We start from the raw sequence: 18,722 nt of genomic DNA, 5'->3' as shown, positions 1-18,722 counted from the left end.
TCAAATTATACATAATACATTTATATTATTGTACTGCTTTTAATACTATTGAAAAAAAACCTCACCTTCTCGCCTTTGGGACCAGGTTCACCCTGGAAAGTAGAAGAAGAGGTGAGCAGTTATATAGGGTGATGAAAAGACAGACATTTGTTATAGACGAATAGCAGACTTCAAAAACTTACTAGGAGTCCTTTAGGTCCACGGTGACCCTAAGACAATAAACAGTAGAGCAATCAATCATTGGCAGATTAATGCATACATACACAAGTTAACTATACCTCAAAGATTTAAATTGAACAGGATTTAAACACACATGTATGCCGATAAAGGTTATCAGATCAATAAAGGGCTTGACAAGGACTGAATCTAATCTGATGTGTTGCCAACTACATATGTCGAATCCAACCACTTTGTTAGAGTCAATGCCACTCAATATGACTTCCCATCAGGTCCTGGGGTGGGTGCCTGTCTAGCTAGCTGTCAGAGCCTGGTGACTGGTTGATTAATGGACTCAGGGCAAGGGCCCAGTTGGACACATCCAGCACACCCCACGCCTGTGACCCCGCTGTCACAAGAGTGCCAAAGCTACTTTGTGAAGGGGACTCCATCTCTATACATTTACCAGATGACCCCTCAAAGCCTTATTCAATGCTCCTCGACATTCGTCAGGAAGGGGGTTCGAAAGGGGAGCTCATTATAGGGCCATTCATCAACATTCAACATTATTTCAACATCATCCAACCCCACTTGGCCTCCCGGACGGACGTGCCATTTGTGCTGGCCCAGAGATCCTCCCGCGTGTGCAGAGCTTCAATGAAGAGGAACCACTCCACACACACTCGGAGCTGGAGGCAGCACAAGCTCAGGCAACCCCCACCCCCGCCACCACCCATAAAACAAACCTCCTCCAAGTCTGAGCAAGAGTAATGGTTTTGAAACAAAGGTACTAACATCACCAGCGGGCGTGATAAAAGCCAGAGCATCAATGTCATAACGGCTTCCAAGCTGCTCCACGGACATCGTCCAAGAAGAACACTGAGCTCCTTCTTTCTTTCGTTCTTTTTATAAAATATATCTTTATTGAGGCTGTAAAAAAATCCAATAAGGATCAAAATCGGTGAGAAGAGTTGTCAATAAAACCATGATTCCAAGTCCCAGGTGAGGCATAGTAAGAGCCGTCCAGCGGTCAGATAGATGTGGTGGGGGGCAGTAGCGTTTTAACAGTGGTGGTGACTCAAGCAGAAGGCGCGCTGGGAGCCTATAGGATTGATGGGAGCCAGTAAAGGTGTCTGGAGGAGGGGGGGAATCCATCTCTTTTCTTTGGCTCTCCGGCAGGGTAGAAACGCGAGCATCACAAAGCCAGAGCAAGTCATTGTCAGATCATTGGTCACGGTATGAGATGGATGAATTTCAGGACGTAAACGTTGCTTTGTAAGGTGTCTCTGAAACAATGTTCACAGCACGGACAATAAAACTAAACTGGGATTTGCCCATATTCCATGAGAACGTGTTTTCTTTTTTTATGTGGAGGAAAATCCCTAAAGTGTATGCAATAAGGTTCATGCATATTAAGTCAGTGCAAAATCCCTTTGTGTCCATGTCAGTTATGCTTAATGTATACTTATAATCAGGCTTTAGACAGCGTTTTACCTACTAACCCTGATTGAAACCCAGAGTGTGCATAACAGCTCCCATCAGACGCACCCTCTCTACTAAATATGGCCCGGCATTCTCCTTGTCACTAGAACAGGAGGCCTACTGCTATCCCATTACTCTGTACATAAATCAACCCACTAGTCTGTTTTCCCAGTGAATTTGTGTGGCTACACTGAGGGCACAAAGTAAACAACCAGGTAATGCAATGCCATAATACCAAAAGAGAGTTCACACAGTTTAAAATTTGCGTAAAGCTTTGCTTTTGTAATCGCAGGGAATGCATCTAAAATACATAATATCCGCTAGTCTGTTTATAAAGAGCCAAGCATCTATTGTGAAGAAACATATAATATCTGCACAATTTATTTTTAGGAGCACTTACCATGTCTCCTTTCAATCCGTTCTGCCCCTGTATGAACATAACACAGTGAGTGTAGGTGGACATAAATAATCAAATTGATCCCAACAGGTACCTGGACTTGATTTCCTTGGGAAAACGTCTTAGGTATATCAATAACATGTTTAACTCCACCCAGTAATAACAGTAATGATGCTAATAGAGATTTTATTACAATAATGACCATAATCATTCTTAACTTAATTATGCTCATTACAATCATAAGGTGGCAGGTTCTGGGCAATAAAAAACACTAAATTGCGCAATTATTTCACATTTGTCAGGAAGTGGGTGGAAACTCACAGGCTTGCCGTCCAACCCGATTGGACCCTATAGGATAAAAGAAGAGAGAAATACATTTAAAAGCATAATAATGGTTGATACACATATCTAACATTATACTGACCACAGCTCTGTGGTGTGGACATAATAAGTAAAAGCATTTTCAAGTCACGTAAAAGTATTTTCAAGTCACATAATGGGTTAGTAGCATCTGTGCTCCTAACAGGATGAAAACAGGATGTGGTCAAGGGACCAACTGTACCGTGTTAATGAGTGACTTTGAGTCAAGAAATCATGGATCAGATGTATAAGTCCTATAACTGAAACAACTACTGTTTGGCAGGAAAACTGGCATGGTTTGGCAGGAAAACTGTCATGGTACACTTATATACTTATGAGGGCCATTTAGGTACTCTGAGCAAGTATGTTCTTAATGTGGCCCCACTTAATAAAATCTTCATCTATAACCAATGACCACCACTTATATAAAGGATAAACGGCCCAGCTTTGACTTACTGGAAAGCCTGGAAATCCTCTGGTTCCCGGCTGCCCCTAAAGAGAAACAGAAACAAAATCACGGTGTGTTTCTTTGACTTGTGGAGGACTGACGTGGAAATCTGCTGAAAGGAGGTCAGTGTACGAAGTCATGACTCCATTCTCCCCCTCCTTCTGTGCAGAAAAGCTTTTGGGCAGTGTGCTGTAATTGACTCTGACAGCAGGAGTGATACCGTAGGCAATGGGGAGTAACTTCAGCGTGGGTTGCGGAGGGAGGACGAAAAAAAACAAAAAAACTGACCCTTTCAAAGAGAGGAGTAACGCTGAACACGGTGAAACACAACACTGAATAGAGAGCCACAAAGAGATTTTACTTTTCCAATGTAATAAAGATGGACTAGTATAAAGAAAAAGGTGGAATATGCTCAATTAACATCGTCGATAGCAATTAACATGTTTTCATCAGATGAAAACGAGGTGGATTTGAGCTGCTTCAGGGACTGGTGAAGGCCATTCAATATCCCAGGGAAACAGAGTGAAGGGGATGGAGGGAGGGGTGGGGATTGGGCTGTGCGGTGGAGGGCAATAAAGACAAACAGAAAGAAAATTACAAGGAAGGGGGTGAATGTGGCTAATGAGACAGATTGTATGTCCGTGGCCAGGAGTAGTTATATGCAGGCTTGCATGTGTTCTCTCCCGGGGGAATCTTCAGTCTAGTTATGAAAAAAACATTGTAGAACATGGGGTCGTTGTATTTTACATGGTCCCAAGGGACGTGGGATATTGACAGCATGGTATGATAAACACATTTCACAACATAGATCGCCGTTGTTGGGTGGAAACCTTGTATGTCTGAAAACCTTCCTTTTTTGTTGTTAATTTGGAAACGATTTAAAATGGTGAAAATAGTCGATCTACCGGTACAAGCACACAACGCCTCGCGATGTGCTTGTAGACAGCTGCTATTTTCACTACTTTTGTGTGACACTTTTGTATGATGATGTAGGGCTTTTATTTATGAAAATAATCCTACAAATGTGAAACTTGGAGATACAAGGTTTCTGCCCGACAGTGACCATAAAAGAACATGTCCTCATGAAAACACTGTCTTTGCCATTGGATTGTTGTTTTTATAGACTAGGTGGCTTTATAGACTAAGTTTCATGGAACATTCTAAAGGCTCCATTAGCCCCTAGAGGTCATACTGATGCTTACACCCCACAATGGCCCACATAATCTAAGAAGTGGTATTTCAATCATTAGATGCCCAAACTCTCATTAGTGGGACAAATAAACATCTAAAACTAGTCAGGGCTCGGCCTCTGCTGGTGGCTGACCAGATACCGTGGGAACAGTGGAAAATGTGTTCTATAAGGTTGGCATAAGAGGAAAGGCCATGGGGTCACCAAAATCAGTAGGGGTCATCATTTGGGGAGCATGAAGGTGCAGAGGATTCCAGCCAGTAGTTTGAGAGATACTGTATGTAATTTGCAACCAAATTAAATTGTTCCACGCACTGACCAACTGACATTGCCATCCTTTGAGCCCCGCAGCTAGCAGGGGTAAAAACAATGTTTGGTTTGCAACCCGTATAATAGAAAACTTTTCTTGCAGAAGAAAAGCCTGCGCCACAGATCTTCCACTCTCTAAAATGACAGTGTGGCAGCGCAGCCAGCCAAGCCCACCTGGCTAGCCTAAGCTGTCATTTCCTCTCTCTTTCTCCCAACCTCTCTGCCAAATTAACTCCCTTGTTCCATCTCAGGTCAACACCAGCCTCTCATGTCAATCTTACCTGCTGTGGGAAACTATCTTTCAAGTACCTCATTCTGACTATGGCCCTCTATGTTCAGAACCTGGCTCCTACTGCGCTTCACTTCCTCCCCAGCCTGCTATTCATTAGAAATGCCTGTTACCCATTCAGGAATAGTGGGCACATACACACGCACGCACGCACGCACGCACGCAGTCGCACGCACACACACCTCTCTCTCTCTCTCACACACACAGGTATATATTGTAATAATCACCAATTTCAAAAACAGATGTCAGCTCCACTTAAGTGGCTAGACTATTGGCTGTGTATATAACTGTTTCTGCAACCGTAAACTGGACCAAAAGGGAAACTACGACTGAAGTGTCTTCAAAGAGATTCGAGAAAAGGGATATTCTGCAACACAGACCGACACACTATTGTTTTCCTGCTATTTGAAAAGAAGAGGAAAGACATAGAAATGCACCGCGATTCGGTGCATTTATTTCTGTCTCACAGACTCCAGGACGTTAATACAAAAGACCAAATGATGGTCTCATTCATGTCCGCTTAGATTCATCCCACATGCTTCATGTGGGACTTCAATAGAGTTTCTAATATAATTCCGTAACCATTTTCAACCTGGCATTCCTACAGTATTTTGGGAATGTGAGCTGACATTTTCAAATGTCAAGTTTCAATGTAAAAATGTTCACACATTTTCACAATTGTCAAAAATAATAAAAATAACCGATCGACAAGCTCACAATGTGTCACAATATGACCATTGAAGCTTGAAGATCGGCATCTCCTCACTATGACTTAAATGTTTAAAGAATCAAGCACGTCAAATGACCTATTTTACCTAACTTTCTTAATCCTGGATCTCATTATACAGTAACATGAGCATGGACAGAACAAATCTCAACAATTAACCAATCTAATCTGAGGAAACTGCAAAGTCATGCTGTTAGTGTCTAAAACCCGATTTATACTTTGTCTTGCGACAGTGTCACACGCCGAAAATAGCTAATCTACCAGCTCGGCTATTTTCGGAATGCAACACCGTCGAACAACGCAGCATAAAACAGGCACGAGTCCCAGAAGCATTAAGCAGACGTCTCCAGAAAGGGCAGCAAATAAAATGCTTGAGATTGCAGGCCCAAGTGTGCTGTGCAGAGATAAGTGTTTAGAGATAAGACAGGGGTTTATTAGGTGTAAGGAGAGGTGAAGAGACTTACAGGAGGTCCTCTTGGCCCAATAATTGACAGCCCCGGCTCACCCGGTGCCCCCTAAGGACAGATAGAAAGAGAGACAAATGACATGGAGGAGATACAAGGCAAGAGCAACAGAGAGAACATCATTTTCTTTCCTAACAAACCTCGACAGAAATTGCGCACTGTGAAGGTCCAGATATATTCTTACAGTAGCATAACGTCACTGTCGGGCAGAAACCTTGTATCTTCGTAGTTTCCAATGTGTGTATGCTTTTTCGTAAATTAAAGCCCTACTTCATCATACAAGGGTGTCGCACAAAACTAGTGGAAATAGCTGATCTACAAGCACACAACACCTCGCGGTGTGAAGTGTTGTGTGCTTGTAGATCGGCTATTTTCACTACTTTAAATAGTTTTTTGAATAATAACCAAAGAAAAGGAAGGTTTTGGACATACAAGGTTTCCACCCGACAAGGAAGATAAGAGGGGTGTTGGGAGGTGGGGGACATCAGTTACCATCTGTTAAACATAGGCCTACTGTGTCTCTACCTCCAACACATGACTACAGCCTCTCAGGCCAATCGTGGGACAAGGTGAGCATGCATATGAGCATGATTGTTCTAATTTACTATCAATTTCAACCCGGTGAAAAGGGGTCTGATTTCAGGACTATACTTTATAACTTGACAATGTGACTCAGAAGGTCAACAGCACTGCTGTGCAAACAGTGGAGAGAGCCTCTGGGCTTCAGCTCTGGCACAGAATAGATGATTTGCACCATGTCAGCCCTGGCCCATGCACTATAGCTCCACAGACCCTCCCAGCAAAATCCCACAAACCACTGGGGCCAGACTGGTCCAGCTCAGGTTTCCAGCACTTTCCCTAATTAGCTTCTACTGTGCACAAATCCCAACCCCCACCAACCACCCCTGAAGGAAACCCTATCACAAGGACATCTTTGATGGCCAAGCCATCCATCAATAACACAGGTGATTCTAAATGTTTCTGAACAAATTCCTACTTGGGGAGGGGAAGTATTTGTTTTCACACTCTTGGTTAGATAGATTGATGGTGGAATATATCACGCAGGGGCCGAAAAATGCCAAAGGTAATGGTGAAAAAGAGGTTTCCAGGTCAGGTTCCAGTTTACGGTTACTTCATCTGACGGTGCGGTAAACAAGATGTGCAAAGATCTGCAGAGACCCTTGTACTGTACAGAAGGTGGTACATGATACTGCTTAAAATGAGTCAACATATCAAAGCAGAAACAAGATCACAACTAAAACCAACACCAAACCAAACCAAATGTGACACGAAAGACAAATAGTAGAAACAAGGGCTATGAAAGGTCTTTGCAGACTTAATTCCCCCCAAAATGAAGTCTTCTCCAGCCCATAAAAAGCAAATTGGCCATCTGTTGTGGTTCATGCGCTTTTTCTGCTGAACCAATCCAACATTTCTTTCCGTTTTCACTCTCAGACTGGTTGTGTTTGCCAGTCACTTGCCCCACAAGCCCGACCCACAGAACCCACAGAACCCATTTGTTTTAAGAGTGAAATGTTCTGGAAAAGCTCATCTTCACTGTTTCTTTTTGTGTCTCACGGTCTGTCTTTATTTTAGTGTAGATGCTTTCCTATGTGCTGATGAACTGCAGCCAAGTCTCACTGTATTCCAGGGACGTGCTGGCCATTGGGAAAAGCGGGACAACTCCCGAACGGACGGTTCATTCCCGGCCGGTCCAGGCCGGCCATTAGGAAAAAATAAATAAATAAAATGTCAGCCTTCGTTCCATTTTGGGGGCTTACAAAGTAAATCGTCACTGTCGGGCAGAAACCTCGTATCTCCAAGTTTCAAATGTATACATTTTTTTGCAAAGCAAAGCCTTGCTTCATCATACAAGGCCGTTGCACAAAAGTAGTGAAAACAGCAGATCTACAAGCACACAACGCCTCGCACCGCGAGGCGTTGTGTGCTTGTAGATCGGCTGTTTTCACTATTGTTTAAATAATTTTTTAAATGATAAATACAAAACAAACGGTTTTGGACATACAAGGTTTTCACCCGACAACGACGAAATATAACTTGTGTACAATAATTGGCTCTCTGGCTTGTCACTTGTCATGATCTGAAATGGCAAATCTTTGAGTAGCAGCAGCGCTATAGAGAGAGATCTCTCTCTATAGCGCTATAGAGAGAGATCTCTCTCTATAGCGCGCAATGAGGGCCTCTCCAACTCTTTTTCCCGGGCTGAATCAGGGGCCCAGCACGTCCCTGCTGTATTCCCTTCATAGTCTCTCTCCTGGCAACTACAGTGCAAAACCAACCACAGGGGAGAAACCCCGGCTCCAATATTACTGTGTGCTTCCCTAAAACAACCGCTGCTTGAAGAAAATGGAAGCCGTTGGATTTTTTTTGCACACAAATCTGTCAAGAGTTCCCAAAAACGGACGCTACATCATCTGGTTCTCCACTTAACCATTCTGGTGGTCAGAACGCTATTTCTGTTTTCTCACTGGTCAATAAGTGGCTCCTGGAGGCCAACAGCACAACTGTGTTGGCTGATTGACGCCTGGCTAGTAAGTTCCTTTGTTATTACAGTGTGCGACAGTGCAGAATGTGACGCATGTTTCCCCCTTTTCATCGCACATACATCCCAGCACGCCATAAATCACCTCACATTTGATGAAAAGTCAATCTGAAAAAGCTGCCGTTTCTGGCTTTGATACGAGCGAATATCGGAAGGGATGAGATGATTGCTTTTGCAAATGTGGTGAGTCAGGATTCGGGAGGTCACAAAACTGGCAGGCACATCTCTTCAGAGCATGATAGGGTGCCGTGTCTCCAGCACGTCTTTGGGGTGCAAGTGAATACGTTGAAGATTTGGAGATGGAAATAGGATGGAACATTTGCGCAATATACCTCAGACACAACTCAGCCATCATTATATATATCAATCCACGGATACTAATGTACGTTCCCCATAAGAATCTTCTCATGAACTCTGCTGTGGTCTCCATAAATGTCCTTCTGCTTTCTTCGGGGAGTCTTAAATTAGAGCATTGAGACTCTGTGACAGATCTTTACTATTGTGTTTCATAATGTATAAAAGCTCAGGTAATCCGACCGGGCTGGGAAGCGGTTTGCAGAATGTGACCCCTTATGCCCTTTTAAAAATACAGGCCCAGGTTCCCTGATATAAATCAATACTACCTGTATACGCTACAAGTATGCACCGCTAACCACCAACACCGCCACCCACTAAGACAGAGATCTTAGCAATGTCTTGGGTGACACCCTATTTATACCACATTGAACCATGACCTACTCATCCAACTATGTCCTATGTAGTAAGAGCCATGACATGGCCAAATACATTTTTTAAATGCCTCAAATCAAAACCATGGAACCTATGCAAACAGGCATATAATTTGCGATTCATGAATATCTCCCCTGGTTTCTTCGCTATTGTTTTGGAGAATATGCAACAGGTTCCTTCGATAATGGCAGATGCTCCTAAACTTACCTTCTCCCCTGTGTGTCCTTTTAAGCCCTGGAGTCAGTCACAGCAGACACAGTTGCATGCAACGAGGTGTGAAGTGAGGAGAGAAAGACAAGAGAGAGAGAGAGGAATTGGTGTTAGAGACATGGAGAGGGTATGGGGCATGCAGTGGTCTCAGTGTGGTGGCCAACGGGAGGGGAGGGCGCTAACGGGAGACGAGTTGTTTCGAGACAGACTTTTCTTACAAGGGAAACAGGCAGAAAGTAAGGGATAAGCCTTAAAGAAAACCAAACTGCCTTTGAGGAGGTACTTGAGAAGCACATAGTTCTACCCTGTTTGAAATAGTGAGTGCTCTGCATTGGTCTCACAGCGGGAGCTGGACGGCGAAAAGCCTACCGTTGGAGCGGGAGTGTTTTGAAAGCCAGTAAAGTGCTGAGTCCAAAGTGGCAGCAGAAGAACGAGTGTTTGATAAGTGAATATCCTCAGCTGAAAGATACAGTGGTAAAACGTTGTCCATATGGTGCAGGGACATAACTGCCTTGAAAAATGGACATATCCAACAAACACAAATCTTACTGAATGAGGCAATCTGTTTGCAATATAAGGGGAAGGCTTGGCTTGTCAGTAGAAAAAATGTTTTCTTTATATCTGTAAATGACAAATGCATGCTTTCTCAAGGTGAAAGCTGAATTGGCTAAACAGAAGTATGCAACCCTTCTTCCAAGACTCAAAGAAAAAGACAAATCAGTCATACAAATTGTATAAATATGTATTGAAGACTCATTTTATTATGGAAGAATTGGGCTTACTGTAGATAGTTTTGTGAGATATTAGGCGTGTAAACGCTAATAAATTAAATGAAGAGGGAGTCTGGAACTGGTCATGATAGTTTACAATAAAGTGCAATGTGCTTGTCTTCATGCCTGAGAATATATAATAAATGAAGTCATATCAGTAAGTTGGCATGTTTGTAGACAGCTGCATGAAAACATAAAATATGACACAATATGTTAATACAATTACATTATGAATGTCCTAACTGCAGGGATGGCTTTATCTACAAAGTTGTAGTGTCAGTGCAAATCTTTCCCATAATGTTTTACTACAATAATGATGATCCCTGCACCATTTATAAACCTTCTGCACAATCCCAGATCACTCACCATTCTTCCAGGGATTCCCATACTTCCTTTGTCACCCTATTCAGCAACGCAAAGTCAAAAGGACAGTTGTCAACAATGATAATACAAACTAACAGAGGAACTCTTAAAGGGATACCATAACATTCTGAATTAAAGTCTGACACATTTTTTTCTGTAAGCACTATTTAGTCACATTATGAGGGGAAAAAAATCTCAAGTGGTGCATAACATTATTAGAATTCATTCAAAAACTATGATTCATTTAAGTAACAATGCATTTCCCCCATATTGTGATGTGCTTGTTGAACATTTATTTAAATTGTGTCATGACTAGAATTCTAAAAGTCATGGTATCCTTTGAAGGACCATCAAAACCAATACAGTGGGTTAACTCTGCCACCCTATACAAAGCTGAACCAGTCTACCATGCCAACATGCCTAATTGAAATGAGACTACAGCCATTCCACAGTGATTGGACTAGAACTACTTTGATGCAGCCATGCCCAAGAGTCTTGGTTTGCTTAAGAACAAAGTTCTTATACACTGAGAAAATAAAGAAATACATTTGAACTTGAATCATACTGTATTAGATTGGCTAAATAGCCTGAAATGAAGACCACAACTTGTCTGCCCTGATTTGATCACCATCTGCAAAAATGATATTTCTCTTAAGAGGTCATGAGGGTTTGAAACATGTGGGTGGAGGCTGCGGTATGGAGACTCAAGATTGGGACGTGTTTTAAAAAAGCCAAACAACAACAAACATCGGCATAGCCAATCACATAGCATTCCAGCATGACCTGCCTGCTCCTTCCAGGCTTGCACGTCGTCTGCCCTGCATATCGACTTCTTCTTTCACACTATCCCAAACAACCATAAACTGCACGTCACGCTGAAATGACTTATCACATGAAGGTGCTCATTCCTGGAGCCCTTTAATATGCTCAAGCCGCCCGTGGCCCCAATAGCAGGCCTGCCCAAGGACCGGCGAGTTGGCTGGTGCTGACAGCTGTCTGACGACTCACTCTGTCTTGTGACACGTCATGGAAAAAAAGGGGGCTGGGAGTTTTTCGGAGGGGGGCAGGGTGGTTGGAGCGACCACAGGAGCTGAGTTGTTGTACTGTAGCTACAGTACAGGTTGGGCCAGGCTCCATAGACTATTGCAATGTTACCTCATGCTAGAACATTTACAACTTTGAGGAGAGGTTTGAGAGAGGCTTATTGTGAAGCTCTAACTCTCTCGTCATTAACCACATGAATCCTAGCGTCCCTATTCCGGGCATGTCATAATAGGCGAATGTTCCGCGAAAACAGCCGATCTACAAGTTCACAACGTGATGCATAGCAGTGCGCTGTGAGCATGTTGCTATTAGCTATTGTAATATTTTGTCGTACAATTAAGTATACTGTAGGATTTAAGTGGTTAATCCGGAAAAAATAGATTTGATTCCCTCCTGAAAAACTCCATTTCACAAAGCAGTGGTATATTGATGCTAGGCCAGATGGTGTGTCACCAATAAGTGAGAGACGTTTAAAAATAACTTCATGCTGCGCACTACCGTCTCCAGAGACATGCCGGCTGAAGTGGGGCTCTTTAAATCTCTGTCCAAGGTCCTGATTTGAGCCAAGGCTTTGGAACAACACTACCAATACCACAAGATTGTTTTCATCCAGAGTCGGGGGCTATATGAAGTGCCTTAAGGACCCACAGTGGTTATTTTCTATAACCACAAAATATAACCTTCACTAAAGTTGGTTTTCCACCCATCGGGTGAATTGTGTGCTCTCAAAGCTCACATAGCCGCACGGCCAAGTCTGTTTTTGTGTTACACAACATTCCGGGAGATCGCAGACAGAAACCTGATAACTCCCCACACAATTCCACTCCATGTGTCCATTTAACTGCCTCGATTGTTTAGGTTTTTCTCCTTAAAGAGATAAGGGTTACTTTACCCCCACCTTCCAACACACACACACACACACGCACGCAGCGCACGCACGCGAACGCACGCACGCACACACACACACACACACACACACACACACACACACACACACACACACACACACACACACACACACACACACACACACACACACACACACACACACACACACACACACACACACACAACCGAGCTCTCATGTGTCGCTCTCTTTTTGTAGTATACCTATCACTCTCTAGTCTGGTTTTCAGAGTTATTGGGGCTTCAGTAGTCTCAAATTCACTGCTGTCTGACCACACAGCTGACCACCCATTTTCACACATACAAACACATATATATACACACGCGCGCGACGGACGTGCACACGCCTACAGCAGCTGACAAACGCAACCCACACACACACACGTACGCTCCACTCCAGTCAGAAGGATTTATGCTGGCCCTTAGCAGTGCAGCGTTAAGGCCTCTCAGGTGTATTTACAGCAGTAATGAGACTCAGCTGGATCTTAGGCTCCTGTCCAACACACACACCCACACGCACACACACACACACACACACACACACACACACACACACACACACACACACACACACACACACACACACACACACACACGCACGCACATACGCACGCACGCACGCGCCTGAATTATTATACTTGAGAGGACATCAACATTTTAGGACGACAATGAAAAACAATGTTTAACCCTAAGCCTAAAAGCCTGCGTTATGTTCAGCTGCGTGCCGGTGTTTCGTGCGTTGCTGCGAGCTTGCACTGCGGATCGCCTATTTTCAGTATGTGACACCGGGGTGCGAGTGTGTATAAATGGACATAACTTAAAATCTAACCCCTAACCCCAAGCCCTAAATAACGAACCGCAACCCTAGCTCCAAACCTGAGTCTTCTACTAATAGTAACATTAACTCAAAACATAAACCATAACCATAAACCATAAAGCAACCGTTTTCCCAGTGAGGACTAGGAAATATGTCCTCACAAAGTCTGTTTTCTCAAGTTCTGCTACACTTTGGGTCATTTGGTTCTCACAATTATAGCAATGCAAGCACACACACACACACACACACACACACACACACACACACACACACACACACACACACACACACACACACACACACACACACACACACACACACACACACACACACACACACACACACACACACACACACAGGGATAACTGCAGCACCAGCCCCCACTCAACACTAAAGCCACTAATACTATACTGGTAAAATATACAATCAATCAGATGGCTTTTGCTTCTATATACATTTATGACAGGGCATGGCTAAATGAAAATCCCTGCAGGGCTTAGGGTACAGCAGTTTCAATAAAGTTATAAGCATGATGATGATACATTAATGTCTTTTATGGTGGTAGCCTAGGTTATGGTTCTTATTTTGGGGCTGTAAGACAATAGCCCAGAGCTTAGTGTCAATGGTCCATATCCATATGTAGTTTGCAATGTGTGTGGGGAATTATGTGGCGAAGACACTGTATATTTGTGCTTGGGTGTTTGTGTGCTGTGTAAGACGAAAGAGGGAACAATGTGCTTACAATCCATCCATCATCACTCAACAATTTCTTTGCTGAAAAATCACAACTCATATAACCGCAACATATGGAAACACTGCATACTGATTTGAAAGCAGACAGTTCCGCTTCCAAAACCACTTCCTTCCCCTTCATTTAGTCAAAGACCACTTGTGATTTCATTTCCAGCTAGCTGACAGGTATAATCAATCACAGAGTCTGGTAAAGAATCTCTATCTTTGACAAAAGGTGCTAGTTAGTTAATCTGCTGTGAGAAACCTGTGTGCTGCCTCTGCCGACTGTTTCATAAGCCCGTTTCATAATCGAGACAGTCAGAAACGGACACAGGGTATGTGGGGGTAGGGGAGGGGGGGGGGGGGGGGGTTGTAGCTGGCAACCCATGTCAAAGATCTGATATTAGATGGTCTCCTGTTGCCATGCTGTGATGGAGACCAGGTGGGGTTTGGGTCCAAGGTTGTTAAGACATGTTAGAGAGATGGCTGGCTGATCAGAGCTGTTAGGCCAGGGAGGTGAGTATACCAAACAGACTGCAATGATCATGGTTAATCACAGTTGACTGTGATGATAATCATTTGATGTCTATATTGCACTGATGAAGGACATTTCATGTTCATTTGCAAACTGCTTTGTATGCACACAATCGTCTGCTGCATTGATGTCTCTGAGATCTACTGAGAAGCTGTCATATTTTAAGTAATACACACTGAGCTACTAAATTGTTCATCTACAAACTAATCTAAGCGGCAACTGATATTTGAATTCCAATTATGATCAAGTTAAATCTCTCATCATTTTCAATAACTTGTAGCTCTTATTGATTGTACAGTAGAGCACAGTAAAACCCTATATGTACTAATTTAACCATTTGTAACTTAAATTAACACTTTCTAAATACAAAAATGCACCCAGCACAAACATGTGAGCTTCTCGTAGAGTGTAGAAAGATCAATACTGGACAATATTTCACACATGCAACCAGACAGAGATACAAGAAGGACACAAGTTAAAAGACAGTTACCGGAAAGCCTGCTCGTCCAGGAGGCCCCTGAAGAAAGGGTGAGAGAAGATGGGTACAAAAAAAGAGAGAGTAAACGTATATCATGGTAAAGAACCAATCACTGAGCCAGGCCAGAATAAATATGTTTGATAAGCATTACTGAAACCTAATTTCGTCAAGTTATTGACAAAGATTGTCATGTGTACTGTACAGTACATCTTTATTTTGACCTGGTGGTTCAGCAAAAACAGGCAGACAAAAAAAGGAGACAACACAGCATTCCATGACTGAAGAAAAACATACATGAGAAAGTAGCTCATTGAAGTGCTAGTCCTAGTTGAATGCTAACTATGGATAATGCATTGCAATCACATGCCTCTTTAAATCGAGGTCAAATGCATAAAAGGAAAAGAAAAGAAAAAGTACATTATAAACAAATTACAAGATTTTGAACATTACAGATCACAACATTTGATCATTTCTATCAGAATAGAAACATGCAAAGGTTTTGTGAAAGTGCATGCCACAGTGTGCATTTCTCTAGCTATACATTAGACCAATGCCTGATTTATTTTTTGTTGTGCTCCAGTATCACGCGCCAAAAATAGCAAATCTTCAAGGTCACAATGTGTCGGTTATTTTCGGTGCATGACACAATGCACAAACAAGTATAACTCAGGCATAAACTCTTAATGCACCTACAGTACATCACTGACCATGAACTTGCGAACTCTGAACTCGCTCTCTCTGAAGTGCTTTTTTTAACAGCAGAAATGAGAGCATTTCTGCCCAGTGACTTCCACGATAAACAAAGGTAGAGGAGGTACAATGTCAGTGAGTACAATAACATTCAATTACGGACGTCTTGAAGAAGTGGGGCCACATTGTCAATGTCAAGTGTGTTTTGTTTCTCCAAGGTAGCAGAAAACAAATAAATGGTTCTTTTGTAAGCAAGCCTTTGGCAAAGGATGTTCAACTAATTGCTTGCGAGATTAAACAGGAACTCTTGACATTTTCTAAAAAGCAACTGTACCTAGACACTGGCTGTTTACTAAGAAGTATGATCATTCTTTTGGAGGAGTTCCTGGACTTGAATGTTGGCATTTCATCGCTATTCCTCCCTGAGGAGTCCTGGGAGACTTTTGTTAGACCATCCCAGTGTGTGTGTTTTGTGTGTGTGTGTGTGTGTGTGTGTGTGTGTGTGTGTGTGTGTGTGTGTGTGTGTGTGTGTGTGTGTGTGTGTGTGTGTGTGTGTGTGTGTGTGGGTGAGTTCTGGCCGACAGCGAGAGAGGGGAAGTCATTATTCTTACTTCAATAATCCTAGAGGGACGAGACATTAACACGCCTCTCATTTCTCATTGCACTTTGATTCTGACAAAATGAATTAAATTCGCAGTCACAAAAGCTACCAGCAAGACTATAGTAGGACCATATTTTGATGATATATTGCCTCTATGTGTTGAGTCTTCCTGAGGTATCGTTAAATCATGTACAATGCTTAGGAGTATAAGCTACAGTATGGCCAAAATTAAGTATGTACAGTGGGAAGTCAAACATAAATAGGTCACATTAAGAAAATTAAATCAATATCATGATATGAGACTTGTAATATTGTAATAGGGCATACGTGTTATCATTTTCTGTTTTTAATCACTAAATCCCTATTTTATCCTTAAAAAATATATTTTAATAAAATGGACGATCGAAAAATATCACCTAGGCTTAATGTACAGCACATACTTTACGTATGTGTTTACTGTATAGGCAGCATATCTATTGAAAAATATACTCTGCCAGACACTTAAACATCTGGACAAGTGAGCCCAGGGACTAGAGCTTGGTCAGACGATGAGTAGTTTAACTAAAGCACCTTACAGTACAGTACGTGGCACCGGCAGTCAGAGTGCAGTGGTGAGGTGCAGCGCCAGGTGCTGAGTGAGAACATGCCACACATGGGTGCCTGCCCATAAGCTACAGGGCCTCCAGGGGCCGTCTGCAGGGGTCAGGGGTTCCCTACTGCCGGAAGGAACCCTTCATTGGAATTACGCGGTAGCCCTGCAACATGTGGCTCCCATTTGGCAAAGTGCCGCTGAATGAATGAGAAAGGGGGTGGGATGTACTTGGCTATCATGCGGGCGATCTACGGTCTCTTGGGGCCTCCGGAGCCTCTAAGGAACTGGTTGGGATGTGTGGGAGAAAGGCCCGACTTTAGCTGTGCTCTCTGATTGGTGTTATTTTACCCAGCAGCTGACATCAGAGCAATGCGAGGCGACGGCTAACTGACTATGAAAGCGCATTGGCAATTAATCTTTAGCAAACATGCCCTCCATTTTCACCCACGACGGTGTTAAATGGTGGCTTACTGTGTTTGTTGGGATTGTGATTGACAGCTTTTGAAAGGCGCCAATTTGGCAGCACTGTTCAGTTTTATTAGCGTTGGAGGGTGTTTCCCATCACACTTGATTGTTTTAGAGTGTGTTAAACGCACACGGCCAGAGCGAGGGCAGAGGGCCAAGCCCCTGTGATGTGACCTATGAAGAATGATAATGTTATTGTGTGTTCGACAGCGCACGGTTTTCAGGAGAGCAGGAAAGGACTAATTTCACGTCATTTTACACTTGGAATCACTCGGGTAATTGTGTTAGCTTAAGCTTCTTATGTAAATAGATTCCTGAAATAATGTATACAAATTGTCTTGTCAGAACTTCCCACCCTTGTCAAAGTGCACATTAAGTTCCAGTGTTAGAAAACAGATTTATGGAACATAGTTTTCTTTAAGCATCTAAACTATCTATTTAAAGTTGATATATGAGACTAAAATAGTGTAATTGATTCATTCATGAGATAATACACGGTTTACTACTTTGGCTTGGTGAAGCTGGCTATTCCCCTGCTTCATTTAAAATCTGCCTTAACAGAATGAATAACCATTTTAGATTTGTAATTTGGCTTGGCAGACATTACATTTTAATCACAAAATAAGCTAGATGAACTCCACTCCACTGTATAATTCTATCATAACTTCAGTTGTCTTATCAAACCATCTAACTAGCTAACTGTAATTAATCCTCTCAGTTTCCTTGACCTAGCCACAACAGCCCAATGGCTTCCTACAGAGGCCCCTGTGGTAAACACCCAGCCTGGCTACCCTGTCAGTCACTGGCTATCCCTGGCTCTATAGCATTTCCATCCTTCCCCTTGGCTGTCCCAGTACAATCCATCATTGCCAAGGCCCTAAGTTAGGCGGTGACCTTCACCCTTGCTCCTAGTGCCAGGACGCAGCTGTCACAGCTGTGAGCAATTTTAGCACCCTGCCCAACAAGTTGCATACATCCCTCCTCAAGACCCCAAAGGCAAAGACGGGCCTTACAGGTTAGCCTTGATATGCAACGGATAGGATGAGATACCAAATCATAGGTATTTGGCAAAAGGGAGACTGGACATAAACAGTAAAATTCTCAGTGTTTAACACTGAGGATTTTACCGTGCAGGAGAGACGTCTAATCTGAGCATATCTTGGAGTTTGCAGTTGTCAGCTCCTGTGGTGTTGGAAGTGTACGAAAATGGAAAACGTGCCCCGCTTTCTGACATCATGTACCTTGGATATCTCCTCTAGGAAATAATCCATCATACTTTCCAGGGAGGGACGTTTGGCTGAGGTGCCGATTAACGACTATACAAATACCGTATTCATACGTATTCAATGGGCTTTTAGGACACTGTAATGAATGCATAATAGCAGTAGTCTAGGCACTAAATATCT

General features: G+C 42.9%; 1 protein-coding gene across 6 annotated transcripts in view; it reads right to left on the bottom strand.

Moving 5' to 3' along the window:
• Positions 1 to 15,001, bottom strand: part of col13a1 (collagen, type XIII, alpha 1) — a 54,674-nt gene extending 39,673 nt beyond the window's left edge. For all 6 annotated transcript variants that reach the window (XM_080740494.1, XM_080740496.1, XM_080740498.1 and 3 more), the window contains exons 1-9: positions 14,981 to 15,001; positions 10,460 to 10,495; positions 9,321 to 9,347; positions 5,822 to 5,872; positions 2,852 to 2,887; positions 2,357 to 2,383; positions 2,039 to 2,065; positions 183 to 209; positions 66 to 92 (exon numbers count right to left, since the gene is read on the bottom strand). In XM_080740494.1, the coding sequence (XP_080596620.1) occupies positions 66 to 92; positions 183 to 209; positions 2,039 to 2,065; positions 2,357 to 2,383; positions 2,852 to 2,887; positions 5,822 to 5,872; positions 9,321 to 9,347; positions 10,460 to 10,480 (243 nt within the window). In that variant the 5' untranslated portion in view covers positions 10,481 to 10,495; positions 14,981 to 15,001. The remainder of the gene's footprint in view (positions 1 to 65; positions 93 to 182; positions 210 to 2,038; positions 2,066 to 2,356; positions 2,384 to 2,851; positions 2,888 to 5,821; positions 5,873 to 9,320; positions 9,348 to 10,459; positions 10,496 to 14,980) is intronic.
• Positions 15,002 to 18,722: the final 3,721 nt, after the last annotated feature.

Source organism: Nannobrachium achirus (genome assembly GCF_963921795.1).
Source record: "Nannobrachium achirus genome assembly, chromosome: 13".
Lineage (NCBI taxonomy): Eukaryota > Metazoa > Chordata > Actinopteri > Myctophiformes > Myctophidae > Nannobrachium > Nannobrachium achirus.
Note: the sequence above shows the minus strand (reverse complement) of the source record. Positions and strands in the feature narration are given on the sequence as shown.